A 26,351-nucleotide genomic window follows, 5' to 3' on the forward strand; every position below is an offset into this window, starting at 1 on the left:
CGCAACCCGCAATTACCAATTAACCTCGCGTTATATTCATGTTCAAAATTCAAATTCATTCGCTCTCGAAACGCGAAACAAGTCACACGTCTAAAATGGTGGCGTGAAATTGGATCGCTTTTTTGCAGTGTATTAAATGTTTAATTTATTGAATATTGAAGTTCTTGACTTAATTTTGACGCCTTCTTCAAATGTATATAAAATATAATTTAAAATTGTAAAGGTTGTTGATTGAATGCATAGTTTTCCATCCACTTTTACTGCAGAGGCGGGTTCAGGGCCTAACGCTTCCTTTATTACGGGAGAAAGCCCGTGCTCCGTAGAATGACAGTGTGCCGTTAGTTGGTTCTAATATCATAAAAAATATAACACTTTATAATTGAACGACTTTTTATTAAAATCATTAATTTAAAAATAAAATCTCAGACCTAAAAATAATTTTACATTTGATTATTCATTAGATATTCATACTTAGGCTCAATTTGAACTAACGATAACTAGACATAGAATATATATAATGGTCTTATGTACTACAGTTGTAAGACCATATTCCACGAGTGAAGAATCTCTATTTCAGTTACTTATAGAACGCGCCACGTAACTTTATGTATCTGAATGTAGCAACAAATATTTCATTTCAAGGAGTGCAGGTGACTGAGACGTATAAACAACAGCATTCTTGAATTCAATACCCCACACTGTTTGTCTACGTCTCTTGTTTTTTTTTCTAATTTACTTTTTTCCGACTTGTTGCTGTATTCAAACAAACAAGAGTTACTGGAAACGTAAGAGAGAAACTGCGTTTTTGAGATTCTTCACCCGTGGAAATCCATGCTAAATATTTTCATAAATATCTCATAAAATATTAATAGATTTTTGGTTTAAATTGTCTAATATTTAATGAGCATATTATTTTAATCTATGTTTATTTCACTATATAATTATTATTCTATTTCTATTTTTATTTAAACAGGCCATCAAAATCTATTGTTTTCTACAAAAATGTTACATTTTCAAAAACTTTAAAAGTTGCCTAAATTGGTGGGATATGTATTTTTTTTCTATTTATTTTATACATATTTAGCACCATAATACTAAAGAGTATTAAATCAAGGTAAATAAAGATTATTTTATATTAAATGCAAATAATAATCTAAATATTATGTAACTTTTTTATGAAACTGTTCATTTCATAGAATTGAGTTTCAAATAACTTAGATAATACTATAATTTAAGGAGTGTCCTAGAAAATTGAAAAACATTGCTTACGTATTCTGTATTTTTTTGCTCTAACAAAAACTTCCAATATTTAGCGCTTTTAGTTAAATATTTTTTCCATTCAATCGGAATAGGATACAGTAACAGGCTCGCCGCCTTTTACATGGGACTAACATTGTTAATAGCATAATGATAATTCATACACCTCTATCTACACCCTCGAATATATCAGGCGTGAGTATCACGCAGGAACATAGTAATGTTCCTATGATGTAATGTAGAATAGAATAAAATACGAAGGCAATATTTTTAATATTCTGATTGACAGACAAATAAAACGTCATTTTATACTCTAATGCCCAGTTTCTGAGTACCTACACTTAGCGGTAATTTATCTATTCAATAGATTTTTATAGGAGATTAAGCGCTATTTAATAGATAAACTACCGCTAAATGTACCTCAGAAACCTGGGGTTATTTTTCTAAGTTCAACTCAAACTCAAGTGCATCAAATAAACCTAGTTTCACAAAAGTTATAAGAGTCATGCTTTTACGTCATGTTAAAATTAATAATTCTCATTATATCACACTTTAGACACACTAATTATTATACAAACTAAAATTACACAATATTTACAAATTATAATAATATTAATTCATCTACAAATACAGTCTAAATATATTTATAATATTAAATCTACATTTTGGCAAATTTCAAAGTGTCTTAACCGTTTGCAAATCATAATATAATATTGTAAATCAGATATGCCGATGGCAAAAGAACGGAGTTCTTGATAGATATAATAATATAGTTTATATACCTACCAATCGATAGGAAATCATCAATTTCATAAATTATGCAGCAAAAATGTTAAAAATTAATTGGCCTTCTTTAGAACAGAAAATATCTTTTATAAACGACTGACAATAATGTTAGCATCTCTATAACTTTAAAATTAACTTAGACAAAGTTTATAGCAAACTCCTTAGGCCTTTATATTTTCTACAGTGATGCATCCACCAAGCGACATTGCCCATATAATATTATAGGCGCTTTCAAACACAATCCATTCTGTAATAATTTCAGATAATTCTATATTATTTTTATAATATTAAATATATTATTGTAATGAAAATATGAGTATAAATAAACTATTTAAAAATATTACTTACGAAATAATGCACAAATATTGGGCTATTTTTACTATAAAATAATAATATTATATTATTATTTAAACTACATATTTACAGCTACTCTTTTAAGGAATTATATTACAGCTGCTTTGACATGTTCTTTGAAATAAATTAATATTTATATTTTGCTATAATAATACTCGGTAATAAAATAAATAATGCTACTCCATACATTGATCAAAGTTCTATAATATATCAGTTTTATAATATTAGGCCTAATAATCGTAGTGCTTATAGTATACCTATTTATAAGACTTGTTACACACATATTCGATTCGGCACGTTCGGTTCCGCAATATTTATCGAACAACAAAACCGACTCGACTTACTTGTTCGGCTTGTGCCGATCGGGTTCAATTACAAATATTCGGGTAGGCCGATTAATGCCGAATCGAATATGTGTGTAGCGAGCCATTTAATGTTTACATATTTTATTAATAGTTATAGCTGTATCATTTATTAATGATAACAATTTGATTGTTTTTTATAATATTTAAAGGGGGTTAGGTATTTAGAAAAATACACTTTTTTTTTTTAATCCAGATGATTATCAAAATTATGTTTATTATAGAAAATCCTTAAGATTTATTTCTACTTCTCTCGCACTCTTTCCCTTAACTTAACTAATAGTGATCTCAAATTTGAATGTGATATTTTTTCAAGATCAGTTTCATTAGGTCTTTCAAAGTTATTAATAATTCATAGTAGTCATTGAATGCAACGCATTCTAAAAACCTTTCATATCAATTCAAGTCGGTAGGTATTTATTTAGTCAAATTCATAATAAATTAAATTAAATATAATTTATTTTTTGACTTGCGATTTTCATAGACCTCTGTGAGTCAAGTTGTGAGTTTTTCCTTTTCTTTTCTACAATCTGTTCTCGACTGTCTTTGTATTAACAATGAATTAATTTAACATTTCAACTATTTATAGTCCTCCCCCAACGTTGGGTGTTTTTACAAAATATGTAGTTAGTGTACCCTTTCCTTTGACGTACGTAGGACCCCGGCATTCACACGTATAACCCGCACTCATTAATACTCTGAAATAAAATACAATTTGTGAAGAAACTGAATAAAAATATAATACAATGTCATTTATTATAATGTAGTTTGCCCCCTATTACATGGGACTAACATTGTTAATGGCGAAACGTGGGTGTAGTCTATACACCTCTCCCCACACCTACGGGTATAATAGAATCGATATTATGTATGTATGTATGAATTATAATGCAACTATTACTTGCCCTTATCTTAAAAAGTTTCTAGAAGAAATCTTGTATGCTTGCGAATTCTTGAAAGAACCTGCCTAATTTTCTAACCCACACACTTTATTGATGAGGGAGTTATGCTTGCAGTAACATAATGCGTCTATCACTGATACTGTTCTTTTGATTCTTGTGATTATTTCTTCGTTATTGGCTTCAGTCCATCTGTTTTAAACAGTTCATTCGTGGCACTTGGGTTAGTCAGTATAATGATACCGACAAACCAAATGCAACCAACAATAGTTGATAAACTCACAAATATTGAGAATTGTTTCGCGTCCAATTCAACTTTCTTAACAGTAGTAGCTATTGCAAGAAAATCAAAGTTGTCACAAAGTCCCAAGCTAACTAAAAAGTACCTCTATACCGTTACCTACATATCACTAAACTCCCACCCTACTAATAAAATATACATACTTATTTAAGCTACCATGGATACAAGTAGTAAGTACATAAAATGTCGGTGCTAGACTCACTTGGCGGTATCCTCGGTGACCTGTATGCGGCCCATGAGGCCGGTGGAGTCCATGCGCGAGGCCACGTTGACGGTGTTGCCCCAGATGTCGTACTGCGGCTTCTGCGCGCCCACCACGCCCGCGATCACCGGCCCGTGGTTCAGACCTAAGGAGGGAAGGGGAAATTTATATAGAACCAGTATAAATAGTTTATTTTAAGATGTTATTTGGACGTTATTGTTACGTGTTGTCAATGATACACACGTCGAAATAAACTTCGATTTTTATCAGTACTGAAATACAAACAAGCATTTTTTATAAAAAGAACTGTTCTCCAGAGCTAGGTAATACTAGAACATGTTGCACCTTGAATTTTTTTTCTTAAAGTCAGGTACCTTGAGTTCTTCTGTTTTGAGCTCCAAATGTTACTAATAAATGAAAACTCTTTCACCGGTAAATATATTGACAAGTAGAATTCGAGCAAAGTTTCTCAATAACCTATACATTTGATATATCTTTTCTTACCTATCCTAAGTTTAAATCTCTGGAACGATTCTCTGTTGATTTGATCCAGTATTGTCATGAGCGCTATCGCAAACTCAACCAAGATGGCAACGGTGTGCTCTTCTTTACTGGCATCCTGAAACATTAAGACAAGTATCAGTCGGTCTGCGACCAAAGCTAGTATAACCTGCGCCGAAACGTCAAAAATTCCAAGGTAACATAGGAATAGGAGTTAGTGTTTAATAAGCCCGGTATTTTTTGTTTTAAATTCATTACTTAGGCGACTTGCAGACTTTCTTTCAAATAAAGATGCTGATACCATGGCTATGTCCACGGGTCGGCGAGTTTTGTGTATAGACTGTTTTAGTTAATACTAGCTTCTGCGACTCCATCCGCGTGAAAAGATTTCCAGTGGTAAAAAGGACATATCTTACGTATTATTCTAGGTTACTAGCTATCTGTTACTAGTTACCTTTCAAATCAAAGAGTAACAAACTCATAAACTTTCGCATTCCTAATAAATATTAGTAGGATATTACAGTCTTAACTCAAAAAATCTTACTACACTTACATTTTTCTCCTCTTTCCCAGGTCGCAGTCCTGACGCGATCATGTATGTGCTACCTATTGTTTTTATCTTCTCTATACAACTGAATTTCGGCTTCAGAAGTAACTGAAACAAACGGCCAGCAAAATATTATTAAACACTCGACCGGTCTCGGCACCGCTTGGATTACACCAAGTTAACCTCTAAATTGCATAAATAATCGCTCCATCTATTGGTGAAAACTACACGAAAATTCGTTCAGAAGATTTTGAGTTTATCGTAACAAACCAACGGATGCAACAGAGGGAACTTCATCTTTGCGTCTTTGAGTTGCTCTGAAGGAGATGAGATTCGTGATCCTTACCTTATCGAAGTCACAAATAATCTCGTTCAGCAGTCGCAGACACTCGAGCCCCTGCTTGTTGACGTCGGTCTCGTCGTAGAACTCCTTGTAGTTGGGGATCGACGCGAACATCACCGCGATACTTGAGTAACGCTCGTGGTATAACTCCGCCTGGAAAGATATTATTAATTCACCCAGCTTGTCAAAAACTCCAGTGTTAACTGCGCCGAAACGTCAAGAAATATTAGGTAGAATTATTCAAACAAGATCAAAAAAATGCCATGAAATGTTTGATAATAAACTTTAAAACTTAATATTCGGCTTATTTCGGCTTCGAGAACATTATTTCTGAATTTTAAATAAATACTTACCTCAGAGGCAACAGAAGTCAGGAAATGTTCTGCCACGTGAGCTGGCAGAATGTTTTCTAGAAGTATCTGAAACAAAAATGTTATATCTAAAGATTTGAAATTCCCTTCTTTACAGCTATAAAAAAAAGGAACTGGTTCTTTATGAGGGTTGTTGAGATTCTCTGACAAAAAGGTCCTCTGTGTGTGTGTGTGTAATAGCAGTATTATCAATATGGATGTTTTTAAGGAAAATCTAAAGATTGGTTTAACAACGGTCTAATTTAAATAAGAGCTATTTCTTAAGGTTCCCAACAGGCCTACCTTGTTGATTCCTCTCATAGTCTCCACTTCCTCCTGTTCAAACTTCAGCTTGTCCTTCCATAAAAAGTCTGTTCTGGAAGTAAATTCTATCTGTCTGTCCAAGATGTGTAGTAGTGCTGCTAAAAACACCAGGATAAGACCGGCTTTTGCAGCATATGGGAGCATTGTGAACCTGAAAGTGAGAAAAGGTAATGTTAGTTCGATATAAACTTACGGCATTACGGATTCTTTGTAGTAAGTAGTTGTATTAAAATTATAAAATTGTACTTGTTTTATAGTAGCGCAAAGAATATTTTAGAAATGGTACATTAATTTACAAGCAAAATGTAACAACGAAATTAATGTTAGTTTTACGGGATCAGGAAGAGGTACGGTCTAAAGTCCATTTTTTCCATTGCGTTATATTTTTTTTGGATCTTTTTTTACATATATTGTACTTTTAATAGTCATTTATATCTAGTTATATCAAAATACTTCACAGGTTCCAGTAGAAGAGTTATTTATCTTTTAAAAGTAACATTGACTTACTCATTATCAATATCTCTTTTCTGGTACTCGTAAAACAGTCTAGCTGATGCGAACAGTGTGATGTGAGTGATGAGAGTAACCACCATTAACACCAGTTTCAGCACGAACCCCACTCGCAGGAACACTGATATTGATGCTAGTGTTAACACTGAGCTGTACAGGTAACTCTGAAAAATATAGAAAATTATTTTATTAGCAGTATTTATGATTTTCGAAGAATTACACACAGTTTTAGTAATGTTTATGCCACAAATCCTATTGCATGTCGTGGCAAGGTAATATAATAATTTTAGTAGTATCGTGATGGGACAAACGAAATTGGTTTGTCTCAGTTGTCCTCGGTACAAATGCCACTATTTTGGTGCCGGAATTACATATTATCATTTTTGCGAATTTTTATTGTTCATTATTGATTAACGGACACTGGGTTTGTAACTCTCTCTCCAAGAGAAATCGAGCTTTGAATCTAACACACTGGCCAAATGTAGAAGAAGTAAATTTTATGTCAAATAGGATATTTTCAAGACTGGTAAAGAACTGAATGATTTATTGTAAACTTACAGGAGCAGTGTCAACATCAAGGTAGAACTGATTGCTTGAAACATCATCCGTGTAGTTCGACATCTGATCTGCAAAACTGATATTATTTTCCACTCCGATTGGACCTGTGTATGTCTGAAACTAAAGATTATAGCTCTGTTATCGCTTACTGCAGGCTGTAAGGTTAAATAATGTTAGGTTTGAAAGTTTTTAAGTACTATATGTATTATAAGTATTTTTTCAAAAAGAAACTTATCGTAAAGGACAAAATAATTAGAACTCACCAAGTTAATAACAGCACAGGCACCAATCAGTAATACTGATACCAAAAACATCGTCAGTCTTATAAATCGGTTGCTGGCTACCACCTGAAAGGATAACGATTGTGTTTAATGATAATTTATTATACTAGTAGTTTAGGAGAAAAAAAGAAGACTCATTGAAATTGGATATGTTTGCTAAATAAATTAAAAAATTGGACTTTAAACTACTTCTACTTATCTTTAAGAATAATATATCAAGAACAAAGAGCATTTTTTCATAAACATTTGGTGCCAAAACAACAATCAATAGACCCCAAGGTAAAAATGTTCCAATTTTCCAAAATTCCCATTCAAAAAACATTGCGCCTAACAATTTTCCAAGAACTTAAAAATTAAATCTTTCTTGCCTACTCACCTGCCCGGGCTTCGTACAATTATCAGCATAGAGATCATCAGCCAACACAGGAACATCTGAGATGGGATGTAAGCCCCTCCCCATCATTGTACCATCGTACCACGAGAGGTACACGAACACTAGGAGCGTGAAGAACGTGGGGCCGAAGGAGGCGTAGAGAACGATGCTTCTGGAAATACGATGAAGATGTTATTAAAAATGAAAATTCTGATAAATTGGTAGGTAATGGAGTAGCGCAAGGTATTATTATAGAGCCATGAAAATACTCAAAGGAACAAGCAATATTAATTTTAATTTTAATAAACTGCCTCTTGTTGAAGCTGCAGTATTAATGGATTTTGCATCATGTATCGTTGTATTTATTTTTTACTAGCTGACCCGCGCAACTTCGCTTGCGTCACCTAAGAGAATGGGTCAAAATTTTCCCCGTTTTTGTAACATTTTTCGTTGCTACTCCGCTCCTAATGACCGTAGCGTGATGTTATATAGCCTAAAGCCTTCCTCGATAAATGAGCTATCTAACACTGAAAGAATTTTTCAAATCGGACCAGTAGTTCCTGAGATTAGCGCGTTCAAACAAACAAACAAACAAACAAACAAACAAACTCTTCAGCTTTATTATATTAGTATAGATAATATATGTTCTCGGTAACAGTTCTAAGATGTTATAACCAGTATCATGACAGTAAACCTAAGTGTACCTAACTAACCTAACTTACTTTTATCTATACTGACATGAAATTAGTGCAGCTTAATGCAAAAGATGTCTGGCACAATATGAAAGTATCTACGGGTACCTAGTTATTCAGAATCAGTTGTAACAAATACATTTCATATATTATTTCTAGGTCTTGTGGTGTAATACTTACTTAGGAACAGTTAAAAGTTGTATAAAGGCAAGTAACGCGAAGAGTATAGCAGCACATCCGACGTTGTACTTGAACTGCGCGTCTGATTGGTTGCGGTACTGACGCTCTTGGGAACTGCTCTTGAACCAGAGCGTGATGCGGTTCATGCCTTCTGAGTTGGTACTGAAACAATTAGGTTAATGGTGAATTAATTATACCCCCAAATTTGAAGCCAGGCATAAAATGCTTATCCAGTTTGCCTTGAACGAGTTATTTTAAAGTACCTACCTACTTATTCAATTAGACTAAAAATGTTTTGGTTAAACGTAGTTACGCAGAAATAATAAAATCACATGAGAGGGCTATTGTTAAAAATTCATAATACCTAATATTCATGAAGAAAAATCTGATGTAACTTTATATAAAATACAAGAAACAAATAAATTACCTGCAATCACAGCAAGTAGTCCGTTGTGGAAGTAAATTCTGTTCGATCATCGCTAAACTCTGAAACGGAGACAACTTATTAAGAACAAAACAAAAACAAGTATTGAGGAAACTTCATTAACAAGCTTAAGAAAGTTCAAGAGGAAGACAAAAAAAAAGTTATTTAAAACATACTTACAGAAATTCCGATATTCTTGGCGAGTGTCGAATCAGTGATATTAGCAAAAGGTTTGTCTGCACCCCAACATTCTACGTATTTTGTCATTTTGCTCGATGGTCGAGATCGTGTTGGGACTCCAGGAGTTGCTGGAAGTGATGAAGAAGATATTAATATAGAAGTAGATCCTTTTAGTTGTATTAAACATAAATATGGAGAATTTTGACACGTGGTTCATTCAGTTCAGGAGCTGTATGAGAAAATATTTTATGTGCTAAGTAGAATGCATACATTTTCACATTTGTATGTTCGGTTTAATTTGATATAATATCAAGCAAATAAGTGACTCTCATTCCTAATTGACATGGGTCTAAAACTATTATACTGTGAATATACAATGAATTTTGCGAAAAAAATATGAAAATTCACCTATTTCGTCGACAGATTTTTCAAAATCATGAAAATTATGCTTTACACGTGTCAAGTATTCAATGAAATTATGAAGTAAATTGAATAAAAAGTGCTTTTCTTGCAAATTTTGCTCAAACCTAATAATATTGTAGGACATCGAAGGGACGTAAATAAGATTGACGTTAAGGAAAATGTAAATATTCACGCAATGGACGGAATACAAAGTTAAGATGAGATAAATAAATATTGTTATAGACAAGGTACAATGTTTGGTAGTAGAAGTAGACTAACATAATGATTCAACGGATATTGTACTTAACATCCTATAGAATAGGGTCGGTTGTGGCGTTTCAGGCGGACTTGAGTGTTCGCTATGGTCACTACTATCTCCTGAATAGAAATAAATTGTACATTGGATTAGTGGAAAATTCTTTTTTCTTAGATTTATATTATTGAGATTCTTTACGCTTTCTTAATTTTCGACTAGAATATGGCGTCCAAGGTTGTATTTTTTTCTTCCTTAATTTCGTTCATCAATGTAGTATAGGGTTCTAAACAGACCGCACTCAAAGCAAAATAGCCGAAGATTCTGAAGGTTAGGAAACTATATTCTATTTCTCATCCTAATAGTACTTTTATCGAAATAGGCAAAGCGTTGATAGACTATCTCCGTAAAATCTTAAGTCTTAAAACTTTACCTGTGCCCATAATAGGACTGATAGCTCCAATAATAGACCCACTCCGACTCTTCGGCTTGGCTGTGACGACAGTGCCGTTGCCAAGTCCTTCACCTGGGCTAGTGGCTTGAGTGCTGTCGAAAGCAACTTGTTTGGGTCCATCTCTTACTGATGCTCGCCTGCTTAGGTCTGGAATGTACGGACAGACTTAAGCTAATTGACAATTGTTGATTTTTACGCGTAGTACTAAAAAGTAATTCTTATTTCTATGGTAGTCTTTGGTCATAACGCACATAGTCAATAGGACAAGAGAAGATTTCTTATTCAGCACCTAAAGATTTAAAATATTCAATTACTTTAGTAAAAATGATTGACAATGTTTTCTATTACGGAACAGACGTAATTTTTCGCGTAAAAAGACCTCAAACTTTGTACTATGGCGCCTATGATAGGGTATGAGGTTTAGGTTTAGGTCTACATAACGTATATTAATTAATTCTTTGAGAAGCTGCCGCAAACGAATATTTTGGAAAAATTAATCTCAAATGGTTTAATTACGTTGTGAATTCATATCATCCTGTTACTAAGCACCGATGTTAGTCTCATCTAATTATAAATTTAACCCATTAATGTCCCACTGCTGGGCAAGGGTCTCTTCCCGTAATGAGGGAGGGGTTAGGCCTTAAGTCCACCACGCTGGCCAAGTGCGGGTTGGGGACTTTGCATGCCCTCAATAATGTATTAAACAAATTTTAGGCATGCAAGGTTTCCTCACGATGTTTTCCTTCACCGTTGGAGCATGCGATAATTATTTCTAATACACACATAACTTCGAAAAGTCATTGGTGTGTTGCCTCGGGTTCGAACCCGCGACCACTTCCGTGGAAGGTGTCAACTTATACCACTCGGCTACCACTGCTCTTATCTAATTAAAATATAGTAATTAACCTTTAATTTATATTCCACCACTAACTCAAAAAGCTTTAATAAGGCTTTATGGAAGAGAGCGTTTGATAATTAGGTTTCAGTTTACATAACTGTGTTTATACTAGTGGAACGAAACTCCTAGATAATTAACCTTTAAAATATGAAACTATAGAAGAGCTTCCCTTTTTAATTATTTATTAAACAATCGATAGTGTTCTGTTTATAACAAGTATCAAAATGTACTCTTTTGTACTAAGGACGGGCAAGGCCTGCTGTTGAGGATATAATAAAAAAATATGTTACTCTCAAGACTAACAATTGCCAATAATGACGGAAAATGTTTTTCCATTAAACATACGTTACGAATTTTGCTATTTGCCTACAGTTTAACCGGGGTTTAAGAAGGTAATTAAAAAAAATTTTGCTCAAGTTCAAAATTCCTAAAACTGATTTGAAAATAATCCGCGAAACAGCAAAGGCATATTAAGAGTCTGGCAATTTTAAGTGAAATATTAAAAGTAATTATCACTTGCTCTAACGGTGAAGGAAAACATCGCGATACCATAAAATTGTACCTTGACGGTATGCAAAGTCCCCAACTTGTGAACTCAAGGCCTAACATTTCCCTCGTTAGGGAGAAGACCCTTGCCCGGCCGTGGGACAGCTATAGATTAAAAAAATATTTAGAATAAGTAAATTGGTAAGCAAGGTTACCTCCAGGTCCAGTAGTCCTCATAGACTCTGTTCTCAACACCCTGCTCGGGAAAGTCTCCATCTCATTGAAGCTATGCTGTGAAGGAGCTGGGCTGATGTTGTCTCTTGGCTTGGTGGGTGATATGTCCTGGTATAGTGAAGACACGATGCTGGCTTTACGGTCTACTGTGCATACGGAGAGGCGACCGTTTTCTGAAGGTTTCTGGAATTAAATGTAACTTTTATGAGATTTTGTTATTTATAAGATGCTCATGTACTATCTAGCGAATATTTTCGGACTTCTGTCCAGGCTCTAAACATTTTTGCGACCTACATAATTTCACATTAATTCCGATACTAAGCACCACGGATATCGAATAAACGCCAGTTTAAAATTACGGTACAAATTCAGATGTTTGAGATGTCTCACCTAGAACAAATCCTTTTTAAACGACTTTTAAATAAGTTTCTTCTATGCCCTACATTTTCATTCTTATAACTTTCCTTTGAGTCAATGAAGATATTTTCAACCTGGAAATAACGACCTATCAAACATCTTAGCAAGATTGACGCTGTACCATCGTTACAAACAACAGCCAACTAAAATACCTAACAAAGAAAGTTATACCCAAACAAAGACTAACAAGTTTACAAGCCAATTAGTCCAAAACCTAGATTTATTACTTGGAACAAACTTCCAAAACCGCATGACCTTATTCTCAACATGTTTCAACGATAGTTTAACGTTAATTTGTAGAGATTCACAGTTAATCTCAGTTAACTTTACGTTGTAATTAAAAACGCTTGGAGCGTCGACGGATCCAGTCTATTGTAATCTCGACACTCATCACGTACAACAGTAGGGAGTAGGCACTCCATGTTGTATGTAACATTTATAAGAGCCTCATTCTGTTGGAAAAAAAATTTAAGTAGGAAATTCCATGTAAGAACGCCTTAGAAAGGCAGATACAGATTATATCGTTAATGTTCGTCTAAATATATGATATGAAAGGCCTTGTAAATTGTTAGTAACATGTATGAATTTAGACGAAACAAAAACAGTTTTTGTGAAATTTCTTTGGTGTCTCCTTGTCACATAGGAACCAAAGGTATAGCGAAATTTTAATGCAATTCCACTTTTCATTTTGCATAATTCTTAAATTTCTCTCCTAACCTACAAGGCATTAAGCAATAAGATTTCCTAAAAAATCTTAACAGCCTCAAACACTTGGTCACAGTAAACACAAGTAAGATTACAATGCAATCAACGTTAATCCCTCAATTCAACTCGAGTTATTACCAGTCTAACGTTGTCTCCAAAATTGTCTCAGTACGACGCTACAAACTTTTGATTTGTTTTAAATTACCTCAATGTTTGAGAAGCTTTTTACTGTAAAAGCCCTTGTAGACTCGACTAGACTGGCTGCGTTTGACGCGCGGTTACTAAAACAATTAACTGAAAAGTCATATTAATATTAATAATGTTAGTATGTGTCGGTTTTAAGCAGCTTCTATACCTGAATATTGCTTTTAATTCCTTTACAACTACACTTTTTTTCACCCATTTCTGTCCCATTGCAAAGCAAGGGTCTTTTCCCAAGCAAAGGGGAGGGGTTAGACCTTGGGTCCACCACGCTGGCCAAGTGTGGGTTGGGGACTTTGCGTGCCCTCAATAAATTTATTTAACAAATTTTAGGATTGCGGGGTTTCCTCACGATGTCTTTCATCACGGTTAGAGCAAGTGATAATTATTCCTAATACACACGTAACTTCGAAAAGTCATTGGTGTGTTGCCTCGGACCTGCGACCACTTGCGTGGGAGGTGCCGACTTAAACCACTTGGCTATCACTGCTTTAACTGGTGGCTTAACACTTACAGGTTATTTATACAGTGTTGAGATGAAGCTGGCTTAAATGCAATAAAAATCGCGCAAGAAACGCGTGCTAAACGCAACGGCTAAAATTATCAGTGTGTTGGAACTTTTATCATGTTAAGTTATACTAGGGAGATCCTTCCGAGTGGTTTGCGGTGCACCTTGTTTTAGATTACTTTATAACAAAGATGTTTGACCTGAATTAACAAGTACTTCAGGTAAGAAGAGAAACATTTAACCTTTGCAATTGAAAGTTTTGAACGGATACTATTTTAAAAAGAAAGTTTTGCTGAACGTATTCTGGCATTGGACATGACAATTTATATTACCACATTACTGAATATTACTTTAAATATCAATATCATCTTAATAGTCTGATAATCACTTGGCTATTAGACCGTATTTATTATTACTTAGATCGTATTTGACAAACAAAAATAATTTCTTAAATCCGTGTTTCCGGAGCTAATATCTAGGAAGTTCACGCTACTCTTTAGTTAGTAGAATTAGTTGCATCTTACTTTCTTATAATACAAATATTATGCTAAGTATCAAATACCCTTACATGCCATAACACTCAGTCACATTAATTCCTATCTCTGATTGAATTAACGCCAACGTCCACTGTCTTCACTTAGCCAATGATGTTCGAGATAATGCAATTATGAAGAGACTAGTTGTTTAGTAGATGTAGGTAGCTTATTCCTCGTAACTTACTCGATGGTGTAGGGGTTTGGTTGGTTTTGATTGCTCAGAGCTTTAAAAGAAACCAAATCATTTTATAATAGTTACATAAGTTGCTGGAGAACTTCCACTCCGAAGATTGATAATGTAATTAGTCAGAGTGACAGCCCTTGCCTGGCGAAACTTCTTACCACCCAGAATTAACAGTTATTTAATTTTTGATCAAAATATTGTCCACATATTTATAATAACTACAATTGTAAAATCGTGTATTTATTGCTTTGCTATGAAATATTCACAAGTTGTTGCCGATGCACCTAATTAAAAACTAAGTGATCAAAAACATTTTTTTGCAATACACAAACAGTTGCTTTGGGCCTTATCAACACTTTGTGCCCATTTATGACTGTAAAAGCCACTATGACAGCATACAGGCGGTTACAAATGCACAGATTATTGTCCTGTTACAAAATAAATAAATATTTATTTTTCGATATCTTTCAACATTGTATTTCGTATACTAATTACTATATAAACACTACCTAGTAACCAGTCTTATATCGTGACATAACCGTTAACTAAATCATCGTGAAGGCAAGGCCTCCTATAATTCAGTTAGTCGCTCAAGTTCGCTCCCACTTAATGTAATCCCTACAGACATGATAGCGAGTGATCGTTGACAACCGGCTGATTTATTAGCGTTCATTTACATTGATATTTGACACTTGATAAGGTATAGTATCTAAATAAGCAATTTCCTTTACACAAGATTTTTCCGTAGTCAGGTCACGTTACGTGAGGTTTTTTGTATTTACTTTATAAAAAAAATCACATCACACCAAATTTTTATTTAGAGATCTTGTAAATAAATGTGAATGTTTCAAAATCGGGCCTTTGCTTACCGGCTAATTTTCGAACGGTAATCTGTTGATAAGATGAGAGTAAATAGACATACAAATAAAAATAAAACGTCTGGACGTTTTATTTTTATTTTTATGTCCAAAAAAAATATGCAGTATTTCAATTGTCAATGATAATTAAAACAAGATTGGGATGTCAAGGATGCAGTGAATTCAATTAGGTATTCCGGAACACATTGCTAAGGATCAAACTTCCAAAGTTATTTGTCATTGAACAATTTGATCGATCCCAAAACTTAATAGGCAAAACTAACATGACGAACAGTCTCAGAAATCCAGAATAATTTCGTAATCTAGTAAACGGCGCCACAGCAATGGACCCCGTGAATATTTCAACCCGAATTTACTTTGAAGTGAACTTAATGAATAATCTGAATGATAAACGTTGCTCAACGTTTTAAATTTTAAATTCCACGGATTTAGCTTTTCTTCCTTGAATGTCGGAAAACGAGTTAACGCGAGGTACATAATTTTTATGTTTTAGGAGGAGAGAGGAAAACTTGTTTTAGAGTAGTATTATTTTCGAAGATCTTCTACTAACTGTATTTGATGATACTGGCTGCCTCATTAAGCTTGCTACACATATTTGGTTCGGCATTAATCGGCCTAGGCGGGCGGCAACACCAAATATGTGTAGATGAACCAGATTGGCACAAGCCAAACAAGTGAGACTAGAGTTGGTTTTGTTGTTTGATAAATATTGCCGAACGAAATTCTCAATTGTAAAATTCATGAAACACGTAAATTCCTACAATGACAAGATATAGTTTTGAATATACTAATAACAGCATAATAAAATATCATATTACCTAAACCGTATATTGTATTCTACTTGTATATAAATTCGTATGAACGATGTATGTATCTCTGAAAGGACTATCCATTAACAAGTAAAAGTACATATATCTTCAAGTGAACCGATTCCCTTAAAGGTTTTAAGGATAACTAATATTTTTTCTGAAAGCTCTTTACCTGTCTATACTATCTTTGCAATTGCTATGTCCATAAAGGTCCAAAAGCTGTTACAATTTCAAACTGAAGATGACCTTTTCTTATCTACGCTCGCAACATAGTTGCCGGACCACGAATGTACCAGAAAAAGGTACCACGATTCAAAACGTGTCCTGGAAATCATTTCTATGTATTTGAAACATAGAAATATATTACTAGTAATCGTCTTTAGTAACGTATCCTTTTTAATCGATTTCATATTTTTAGCCCATGGGTACCTACATGAAAAATTCAGATAAGTTTTTTACGTAAATAATCACTTTTATACGTAATCAATTCGCCGTAATACGCTGTTTTTAGTAACACTCTACTTTGTTTTTTTATTCTTATAAAATATTATTATTATCTTTACATTCAAAATAACACAGTCAATTAGGTTTTGCAAAAATGTCAGGTGTGTAGCAATCGTAACCGGCGGTGAGTCAAAATATGGTGTATAAATGTGAATGCCGCAAGCAAAGTTTGTAAGAATCGTACCAAATGGCGTTCGTTGATTTCTGTCTGCCCGTATAGAGAAAGTGTGATTTTATCTGCGTAAATATGTATGTAAAGTTATCGTAAACCGGACACATGTCTACAATGACGTTGATGATCAACACAATTGGGTTTGCATCGATACGGCGGATATTGGCAATATTGGAGCCTAACTCGAGCACTGATTGAACGGTGACGACGCTACGTGCTATCATGAATACTGTTTGAGCGATACTTGCTTGTAGTTGACTGGAATTTCGTATTAGTTTCAGTGTTGAGGAATGAACTGAGACAAGACGAGGAGAGATGACTTTATAAACAAGCCTGTGATCCCGACTACGTGTAATATTTTGAATTATTAAAACACCTAAATAAGTTGTCTTGTGTTTGTTCTTGTTGTTGTGTTATTTGTTTGTAAGTGGCTTTACAAACAAATGTACTTCCGCTCTTTTAATATAAATCTTATAGAAATATGGTTATAAATTTTAGTTCTAGTAGTAATAGTAGTTTTTTTACTTCACGTAATAACTGGAGGAATCCCGATTAGGTATTAAAACAAGAAACTTGTGATACGAAAGTCATCGATTAAAATCCACAACGCACAATGCACAACGATTTAGGTAATTCAACAATCAGTAACTGAATTTCGCCTAACAACAATTCAATAATATACGTTTTTCATCATAAACAGCTCAATTACGATTCAAAAATCAGTTCATTTGCACAATCAAGTTATAAATCATGAATAGTTCGTTTGCAATCATTTCAAACTTTTTCTCGTCGATGAATCACCCTTAATTGGGGTGATTGGAGTGATTCGTCGAATCAATCACACGTAAGGAAGCTGTATTTGATTGATTTGACAGTGAATTTCTACGAGTTCTCTTTGTAAGAAGGAAAATGTATTCGTTTTATTTATTTGAAGCAGATTGTATTATTGTCTGACACGAGTATAGAACGTTTTAATGGCTCTTGAAAATTCAGTAAATCTAAATTACACACACAGTTATTGCAAAAAAATTAAATAGGTAAGTAGTTACTTTTTGCATAAGTTCTAATAATGCCACAAAGGATATAATAATATAACAGTATTCGAAAAGCTGCGCAAATTGATAATAGATACGCTTTCAAAACCTAGTCATTGTTTCATGTACTATTTTTTGAAATATTACGTTCAAATATCACAAAGGCTTACTGATCAGTAGCTTAAAAACTTTTACGAATCTCACTACCAACACAAAAAACTGAAAAGCGTATTTCTTTTGTAAAAGTCCACAACAAAGCGTTTCCTTGACATCGGATCTGGAATTATTTGAACAATCAATCAACACAAATTTGGGAACAAGGAAAAATTTGCAATATCTCCGGTATCCGATACTCGTCTACCCGCAATCGTGTTTAACGAATAAAAATGAGCTTCACGAAATTTGATTATGAAAAAACGCTTTGACGAAATCTTTAAACCGAAAAATATTTTTGGAAAATTAATTTGAATTTTGTAATGTTGTTTGTATATTCTAAAACTTATTCTGTCGTTTCGGGGACTTTACACAAAACCCATACACCCAGATTTAAATCGACTCGACTCAACTATTCGTAGATCACACAAACATTACATACTGCTCCGCATGGGAATCGAGTGTGACAATCACCCTACAACAACATCGGTTAAATATCAGCTTGGTGAGTGACGAGGCGACAAGAGACAGACAAATTCTATGACCAATCCGTCTGTAACTTACCAAAGAAAAATACAACGCTAAAATCATATTCCCAGACGAATAAGTTATACATTTCTCTATCCTGTGTCTGACTAGCCAAAAAAACAAGTTTCAAATCCCATTTCAACACCAACAAAACCCTCAAATTACTTAAAGTTCAAGCATCCAGATCCATAATCCAGCAATTGTCCCGCAATGAAAAGAAGTAATTTATCATGTAGCACATAAAGGTGCTAATTTATAGTGCTCGCAGTAAACGCTTTGTTCAACGGAGATACCATCAATCTAACCAGAGCTTTAGCTTTCAACTCTCTGTAATAATATTTGTGTTTCATATTGAGTGCAGTTTTAACGACGTTTTTTATTCAACTTTTTTACCATTTTTCATACATTTTATCAATAGGCAAGGCTACTCTCTAGTTGCTAAATTATAGCAGTTTTTAAAGCTTAAAAAAATATATTTTGATTAGTCCCTAATCTACACTTGATCAACGTGGTGGACTGGAAGCCTTTTCCTTCACATTATTTTCCTTTATCTTATTTCAAAAGAAATATTTGAAGGAAAAGGCAATTCCAAAGACCATTTCCTTGTCCAGCACTGGGATAGTAATGGTTTATTTTAAATATTTGTTCTCTTTGAAAAATCTTGCAATGCATTGATTTTGATTTTAGGGAAATAAGTCTTAGTAAACATGCTACCCGTAACCACGATCAAAGGTAAAAAAAAATACTGCGCATAAGACCTGCTGTGCGCTTTAGTATTAGTAAACGTAAACTTGCTCTAACGGTGAAGGAAAAATATCGTGTGGAAACCTTGCATGCCTAAAATTTGTTTAATACATTTATTGAGGGCATGCAGAGTCCCCAACCCGCACTCGGCCAGCATGGTGGACTCAAGGCTTAACCACTCCCCCTCGTTTGGAAGGAGACCCTTGCTGTGGAACAGTAATAGGTTAAAAAAAATACATAAACATGAAAATGGGTAAAAATCCTCCACCAAAATACTGAAACCAGTAAAGTAAGTCTTAAATATAACGATCAGTCTTTATAAAGCAGTGATAAACAACTAACAGCTAAGCATTCCGTACGGTACGTTAACCGTGTGTAATGACCCGGTTAAACTATAAAACAAACCGTTTAACTGCTGAAACACTATGTCTACACTGTATACGTCCGAAAATTGTTATGGACTTAAAGTAGGTACTGAAAATACAATATTTACAACCAGTTGTAGTAGATAGGCAAGTTTAGATTATCTTTATAGATAGAATTTTAGCAGATGTTTCACATTAATCTGTTGTCTGCTTATTAAATTGATAACCGTAAAGTATACTTTAAAGTACAGGCTGAAATTTGACCTTGCTCAGAATCTATTGATTACGTTAAGGTGATTTTTACTGAACGACCTTCTAAAGTTCACAAAAGGGTCAAGCGCCAACTTTTCCAATTAAAAGACCGTTTGATTTATGAATTAATCTTCAGACAGAATAACCGGAACTTTTCACATAAAATTGATCATGTCTTAATTTTATTAAGATATAAATTATCATAACGGTGATATAGGACTGATCACGGGAAAATACCCTTCCGGGGAAATATTGGAATTTGAAATTAGGATTCCACAATTTTTTCTGCTTTTGTTTGGGGTGTAAAAACGTATTACATTCTGTTTAAAAACTTACCCTTTCTCATCTCGGAGAATTCCACACTCGTACTGATTCTAACTTTTAGCATTAGTTCTTATAATGTACCGCACCGCAATTAAATCTACCGTCTCTTAATAGGTGACGTATGAATCCAGATTACATTATTGATGATGAAACTTCTAGCTTTGCTTGTTGAAACTAACATGTATGTACTAAAGTACATTCTTGAAAATCTTACCTTAGGCGGTACTATCAAGTAGGTTTCCACTTTATGATCAGCTAAGTAGCCTTCTCTCGAGGCGCCATCTCCCGGCTCCACGTCAAACCTTCCACCCAGTTGAAGTAACGTTGCTTTCGTGATGTGAACACGCCTGGAAGACATGATCAAGATTTTTGGACTACATACTTCTAAGAATCAACAGACAGACTATATTGTGCTTGGTAAATAACACAGTGTTTGGTTTTGTGACAGGACTTTTGTAAGAACCATAATTGCATTTAAAAAATCCAATCGTGACTAATATAAATTAGTGTGACAAAAAAATATGAGTATAAAATCCACAGACTTCGTTTGGCTTAAAAGATTGGAAATTGCATTAAAACAACAACAAAAATACGAAGAGAGAGCTAAATTATAAAAACAATGCAGAACGTCATATTTTCTATTTAAGCCTAACATTTTCCGAGACAAAACCCGTACAAAAGAGCTGAAAAACTGAACATAAACGCAATTAGCGGGATGCATAAAGCCGGCACTTTGTGTGTTTAAGACTAAATAGTTTTAGCTGAAAGCTCCAAATGAATTAACCAAGCTTACCGAGCTAATTATGAAAAAATGCGAGATATTTTAAGGAAAATTCTGCTGAAATTATTGCTTTCTTCTATGCTTCTAAAATTAAATTCGTTTTTTAATTGGCAATGGAGATTATTGCAGTTGATAACTCTTTGCATTTTTGTAGTCTCGTCAAAGCTATCAAATATTGATTTATCAAATGGGTATGTTGTACCTTAAGACCAACTCTCAAATTCGTTTACCTTAACATACCATACTAAGTTTTTCTAATAGGTTTTAACAATCCCAATAATATATAACGCCACTTTGCCAATATTCATCCACGGTCAATCTAACATCATCGTACCACTTCACAACAACAAATATCTCCTCAAGATCTGGGGGCACGGAAGTGCCCCCGCAAGTCGAGCAAAAAAAAGCGGCACGGCCGTAACATCCTTTTCTCGAAGCAATTCGGGCTATTTTTGACACCCCTATAATATCGTTGTGAATAAAACAAGAAGCCTGGATTTTCAGCAACTAATTAGTCATTGTATAAACACGGTATATTTAAAATTTCAGTCAATTTGAACCAGTAGTTTAAGAATGACAACTTGTTAAAATTTTGAATTTTGTCACTCACTGATTCACTGATTCACTGATTCACTGATTCACTGACTCACTGACTCACCGATCATCAAAAGTCTAAGGTACTTCTAGCCGACTTAGAAGCTTAAAATTTAGAATACAAATAGGGTTCAGTGTCTTAATCATGGGAAAAATTTAATATTTTCTAATTTCGGTCCAGTTTTCTAAATACACCAACTGCAAAAATAACTTTGTAATCCCATATAAATGTATAAGATTACAAGGTTACATTTGCAGTTAATGAATTATTATTACTGTACAAAATAAAATAAATAGGTGTAAATAGGTACCTACTATATGAGGCATAACGGGAGGGGGTATAGGGTGGGTAAGGGTGTGTAGCCCATGAAGCTGAACAACATTCCCATAGGAAAATATGTTGAATTATGAAAAAAAAAACGTCTTTCCATACAAATTGGACTTATGTTCGCTCTACAAAAAGAAGTGAGATGCCATCAAAAACATTCTATAAAAACCTCAAGTCTCGCCGTAAAAAGTGGTGAGATCTACATATATAATACCAAGTCGATTAATTAGTCTCTACTTAAAGGACCTTCTGTCTTAAGTTATTACGTATGTTATTATCATGCCAATTTAAAAAAATACCTTTAAAACAAATAGATCGACTTGGTCATCGCAAGAAAACACAAATTCGCCATTAACATTTCAGGAGCATTAACTGTGATACATACTTATAATTAAATCATGCGATGGCCAGGTCGGTCTATTTGTTTCAAACGTATTTTTTTTAATTGGCATGATAATAACATACGTAATAACTTAAGACAGAAGGTCCTTTAAGTAGAGACTAAATAGATTAATCGACTTGGTATTATATAGATCTCACCACTTTTTACGGCGAGACTTGAGGTTTTTATAGAATGTTTTTGATGGCATAAAATTTGCAGATCTAAACTCCACAGAACTTACCCAGCAATACCACCAGACTCCATATGATTGGCCAGCGTGACGTCATCACTCCAGACATCGAACTGCCACTTGCGAAGACCGAGGACACCACACAACACGTTACCGGTATGAATGCCGATACGCATGTCTACGTTGAAGCCTGTTGCTTCACGCACGAAACTGGTGAAAGGACATAATAGGTTAAAGTCAAATATGAGTTTGAAAAAGTTACGAAATATGTTTTGACCAAGAAACCGCTGTTTAAAATGGTTTAGTTTGCTTTATTCCTCGATTAGCCATATTTAATCAATTCAAGCTATAATTCTTTAATGTTTCTAATTAAATTAATAATGTTTGATAAGCAATAAAGCATTGTAACCCTGTTTTTTCCCCGCCTTAATCTTTTTAGTTAACGTACAAAGGCTAAGCCCATCTTCTTAATAAATGAAATAAGTTAACCTTACCGTATAGCGTCAATCATCTGCAAGCCCATGTTGACACAATTGTACGCGTGGTTCGGCCTCGACACTGGAAGTCCTGATACACAGTAATAACAGTCGCCCAGGATCTTGATACGCATGCACTGGTTCTCCTATGAACAAAGAAAAAAGGAAAATAATATAATAGATTATTAAATTTTTATCAATCTCGTTTTAAGATTCTTCTACTAATTCTATAAGTAACTAATATTATTAGCTTTTTGTCGTATTGACTTATTTCTGCCGTGTGTATAAAACGGAACTACACTTATACTAAAAGTTTATATTTAAGGCAACTCATCTTCGTAGCAAGAACTCCATAAAAATGTTAAAGTATTTTTACAGTCGATTTGTAACAATGCCTCTTTTAAGATTCTAATGCACGTAACATAATATATTCTATACAATCTCTTGAAAAAGATTTTAAAAGCTAATAAGTACATAAATCTTGAGCAAACTGCCTGAAAAAATATTTTATCTTTTTGTACTAATGCAAACGATTTAAGTAAACATTTTCATATACTTCTAAAAACCCAGTAAAATGTACGCGTTATTAAGTAGAGCACTTAACTTTGAGTGAAACAACGCATCATTTAGATTATTACTTGTTTGAGCTCAGTTTCACTTGAAACATAAAAGCTAATGGTAATAAAGGTTGCGAAAGATTTTTTTTTTTAAGTAGCTAATTTTGCGTGTATTCAGAATAGAGCAAGCAATAACAGTATCAAATAATACAGTAAACACTAGTTACAATACTACTGTATATTAAAGACATTGCTAAGATTGCGAATCCCAATGTTGGAGTAATATACGAATAGCTACAGAATTTTGGGGTGAATTTAGTTCTTTAGCAAAGCTTTTAAACATCTTATGAAAACACAGCATAGAGTGTCAATTTAATTCAAAATAAAATGTCTTGCGATTCGTAAGACCAGGGAGTTTGCATCATCCTCTTGACACGTGTTGAGCTATAGAAAGTCTGAAAAAATTACTAGGCAATCAACATAATAGTGATGCTAACACGCCTAGTTACATTTCTTAAGTGAAAGAAAATAAAATCAAAACTTATAACATTTTATTTACATTTTCTAAATATATAAATTGCTCCTCAATCACTGCAGGTTTCATAAAAACGTTCACGTTGAAACCACTACAGCAGAACATTTCATGACCGCATAGATTGATCGGTGTTCGAGACACTTACTCGAAATGGTGCACCTTCAAGAATGTACGAAGAATATGCGCAACATTTTAGATCAAAAGTTGCTGTTTGTGTTTATTCAGAAACGCTGAACTTGCACGTTTGAAGATGATGTCTTGTATAATTTGTAACAAAGAAAATTTAAACGGAACGGAATATCAATAGTAATAATGTAAGTTCTTTTATTAGTTAGGTATAAAGCATCACCTGCGGGATTACACCAAGCTAAAATACAATACAATGTAGAAGGTAAGATTATATAAGAAATACTTAGTCAAACCTTTACTTGCCAACGGCGCGGCGGCGCGGCGGTTGAAAACTAAGCATCAATTTTAAAAAAATCAGAATAAAGCAACTAGGGGCAGAGAATCTACTTTAAACACATCAATCCTATTAAACAATTTTATATGCGCCTACTTTCAGTTAACTATAAACGGCAGTGGACTCAATAAAATATTTTTCAGGAGGTCCTTCTGTCCTATCTATGTAACTAAAGTTTAATTAAAAGGCCGATACCATCATGAATAGCCAATATGGACTTTCGAGCCGAAGTACACTCTAGATTGAAACTGAAGATAAACGAATTTCAAAACCCATTCTCTACTGTATGCACCAAATACCCATACACTGCGTATTTGATGCACACACTAGAGAATTAGGGACGTAGAACAAAAGCGTGTAACCTAATACCGTACGAAGATTGATTGAACAACGTCCTAAGGGTACGTTTCTATTATGACGTAACGACAAATTGTTGTGTAGTTTCGTGGCTCGTGTACTTTCATTGAGAAAGACGTTAGTGTAGGTATAGTACAGTGTTTACAACTTCAAAATGCTTTCATGCAAGGACAACTAATATACTCGTACAAACTAAAGTTATTGGGTTAGTCAATAAAATTTACAAGGTTTTTTTTAGTAATAGAAAGAAGAAGAAAATAATATATTTGTAGAAGTAGTAGCAGTTCGTGTGTAATAGATTGTCAATATAAGAACGGTTAGCGTAGATAGAATAGTTGTAATACAATAAAAAAACATCTCTACAGTATGTACGCCTAATTGTGTGCCTTGTACGTATTTCACTATATTAGTTTATCAATAGAAGCTTAAAAAAAATATCGACTCAACAAATTGACGATGAAACAGCTGAAGATAAAAGTCGTTAAACAATTTTAACAGTTACGCTATAGTGAAAACGCATCATAATGAAAATCCCCATTCTGTGTGTCTAAGCGAAAGTAAACTTGTCTTTTTTATACCCAAGGGTGGTAATAAATTTGTGTCAAACAGACTTTTTATAGTCAACATCTACGCTTTTTGAATATATAACGTAACGTTTGAATCCTATGGGTATAGGAAATTTTGAAACACGTGCCGTAAAAGTTTGATCGGGGAAACAGGATGAGGAAACAAACGAACGATTTTATTAGTCATAAGAGTGGTCTGGCAAGGTTTGTATCGTATTTAAATAATGACCGTGTGTTGAAACCATGTATACCTAAAATTTGTTTAATACATTTATTAAGGGCATGCAGGCCCCAAACCACACTTGGCCAGCGTCGTGGACTCAAGGCCTAATCCCTTCTCGTTTGGGAGGAGACCCTTGCCCTGCAGTGGGACAGCAATGGGTTAAGAAAAAAACCTTATTATGCTGCTTGAAAGGAAGAATGTATTTGAATTAATAGTGAAATCGACAATCCTATATATATTATTATTATCTGAATAAGTTGTATAAACTGACAAAAAAATACTTTACGGCAAAGAAATTGCTAAAATAACTGATAAAGCATTTTGCCTAACGATATATTACCTGAGCTAATCTGACTAAAGAACAAACATAGAAGTCGTAACATAAAGCAAACTTATCCTTCAATATTTACAGAATATCTCGAAGACAGTCGATC

At 34.0% G+C, this 26,351-nt stretch overlaps 1 protein-coding gene across 1 annotated transcript in view; it reads right to left on the reverse strand.

Annotated features, from left to right (window-relative positions):
• Nucleotides 1–379: 379 nt before the first annotated feature.
• Ac76E (adenylate cyclase type 2 Ac76E) overlaps nt 380–26,351 on the reverse strand; it is a 201,706-nt gene continuing 175,734 nt past the window's right edge. The window contains exons 7-25 of the mRNA XM_076122538.1: nt 23,235–23,362; nt 22,792–22,950; nt 20,680–20,812; nt 12,133–12,334; nt 10,513–10,680; nt 9,425–9,552; nt 9,248–9,306; nt 8,821–8,982; nt 7,952–8,120; nt 7,558–7,641; nt 7,295–7,408; nt 6,734–6,900; nt 6,206–6,377; nt 5,906–5,971; nt 5,556–5,705; nt 5,216–5,317; nt 4,666–4,780; nt 4,162–4,306; nt 380–3,457 (exon numbers count right to left, since the gene is read on the reverse strand). Coding sequence (XP_075978653.1) covers nt 3,343–3,457; nt 4,162–4,306; nt 4,666–4,780; nt 5,216–5,317; nt 5,556–5,705; nt 5,906–5,971; nt 6,206–6,377; nt 6,734–6,900; nt 7,295–7,408; nt 7,558–7,641; nt 7,952–8,120; nt 8,821–8,982; nt 9,248–9,306; nt 9,425–9,552; nt 10,513–10,680; nt 12,133–12,334; nt 20,680–20,812; nt 22,792–22,950; nt 23,235–23,362 — 2,538 coding nt within the window. The 3' untranslated portion in view covers nt 380–3,342. The remainder of the gene's footprint in view (nt 3,458–4,161; nt 4,307–4,665; nt 4,781–5,215; nt 5,318–5,555; nt 5,706–5,905; nt 5,972–6,205; nt 6,378–6,733; nt 6,901–7,294; nt 7,409–7,557; nt 7,642–7,951; nt 8,121–8,820; nt 8,983–9,247; nt 9,307–9,424; nt 9,553–10,512; nt 10,681–12,132; nt 12,335–20,679; nt 20,813–22,791; nt 22,951–23,234; nt 23,363–26,351) is intronic.

This window comes from Anticarsia gemmatalis, chromosome 14 (assembly GCF_050436995.1).
Source record: "Anticarsia gemmatalis isolate Benzon Research Colony breed Stoneville strain chromosome 14, ilAntGemm2 primary, whole genome shotgun sequence".
NCBI classification, from domain to species: Eukaryota; Metazoa; Arthropoda; class Insecta; order Lepidoptera; family Erebidae; genus Anticarsia; species Anticarsia gemmatalis.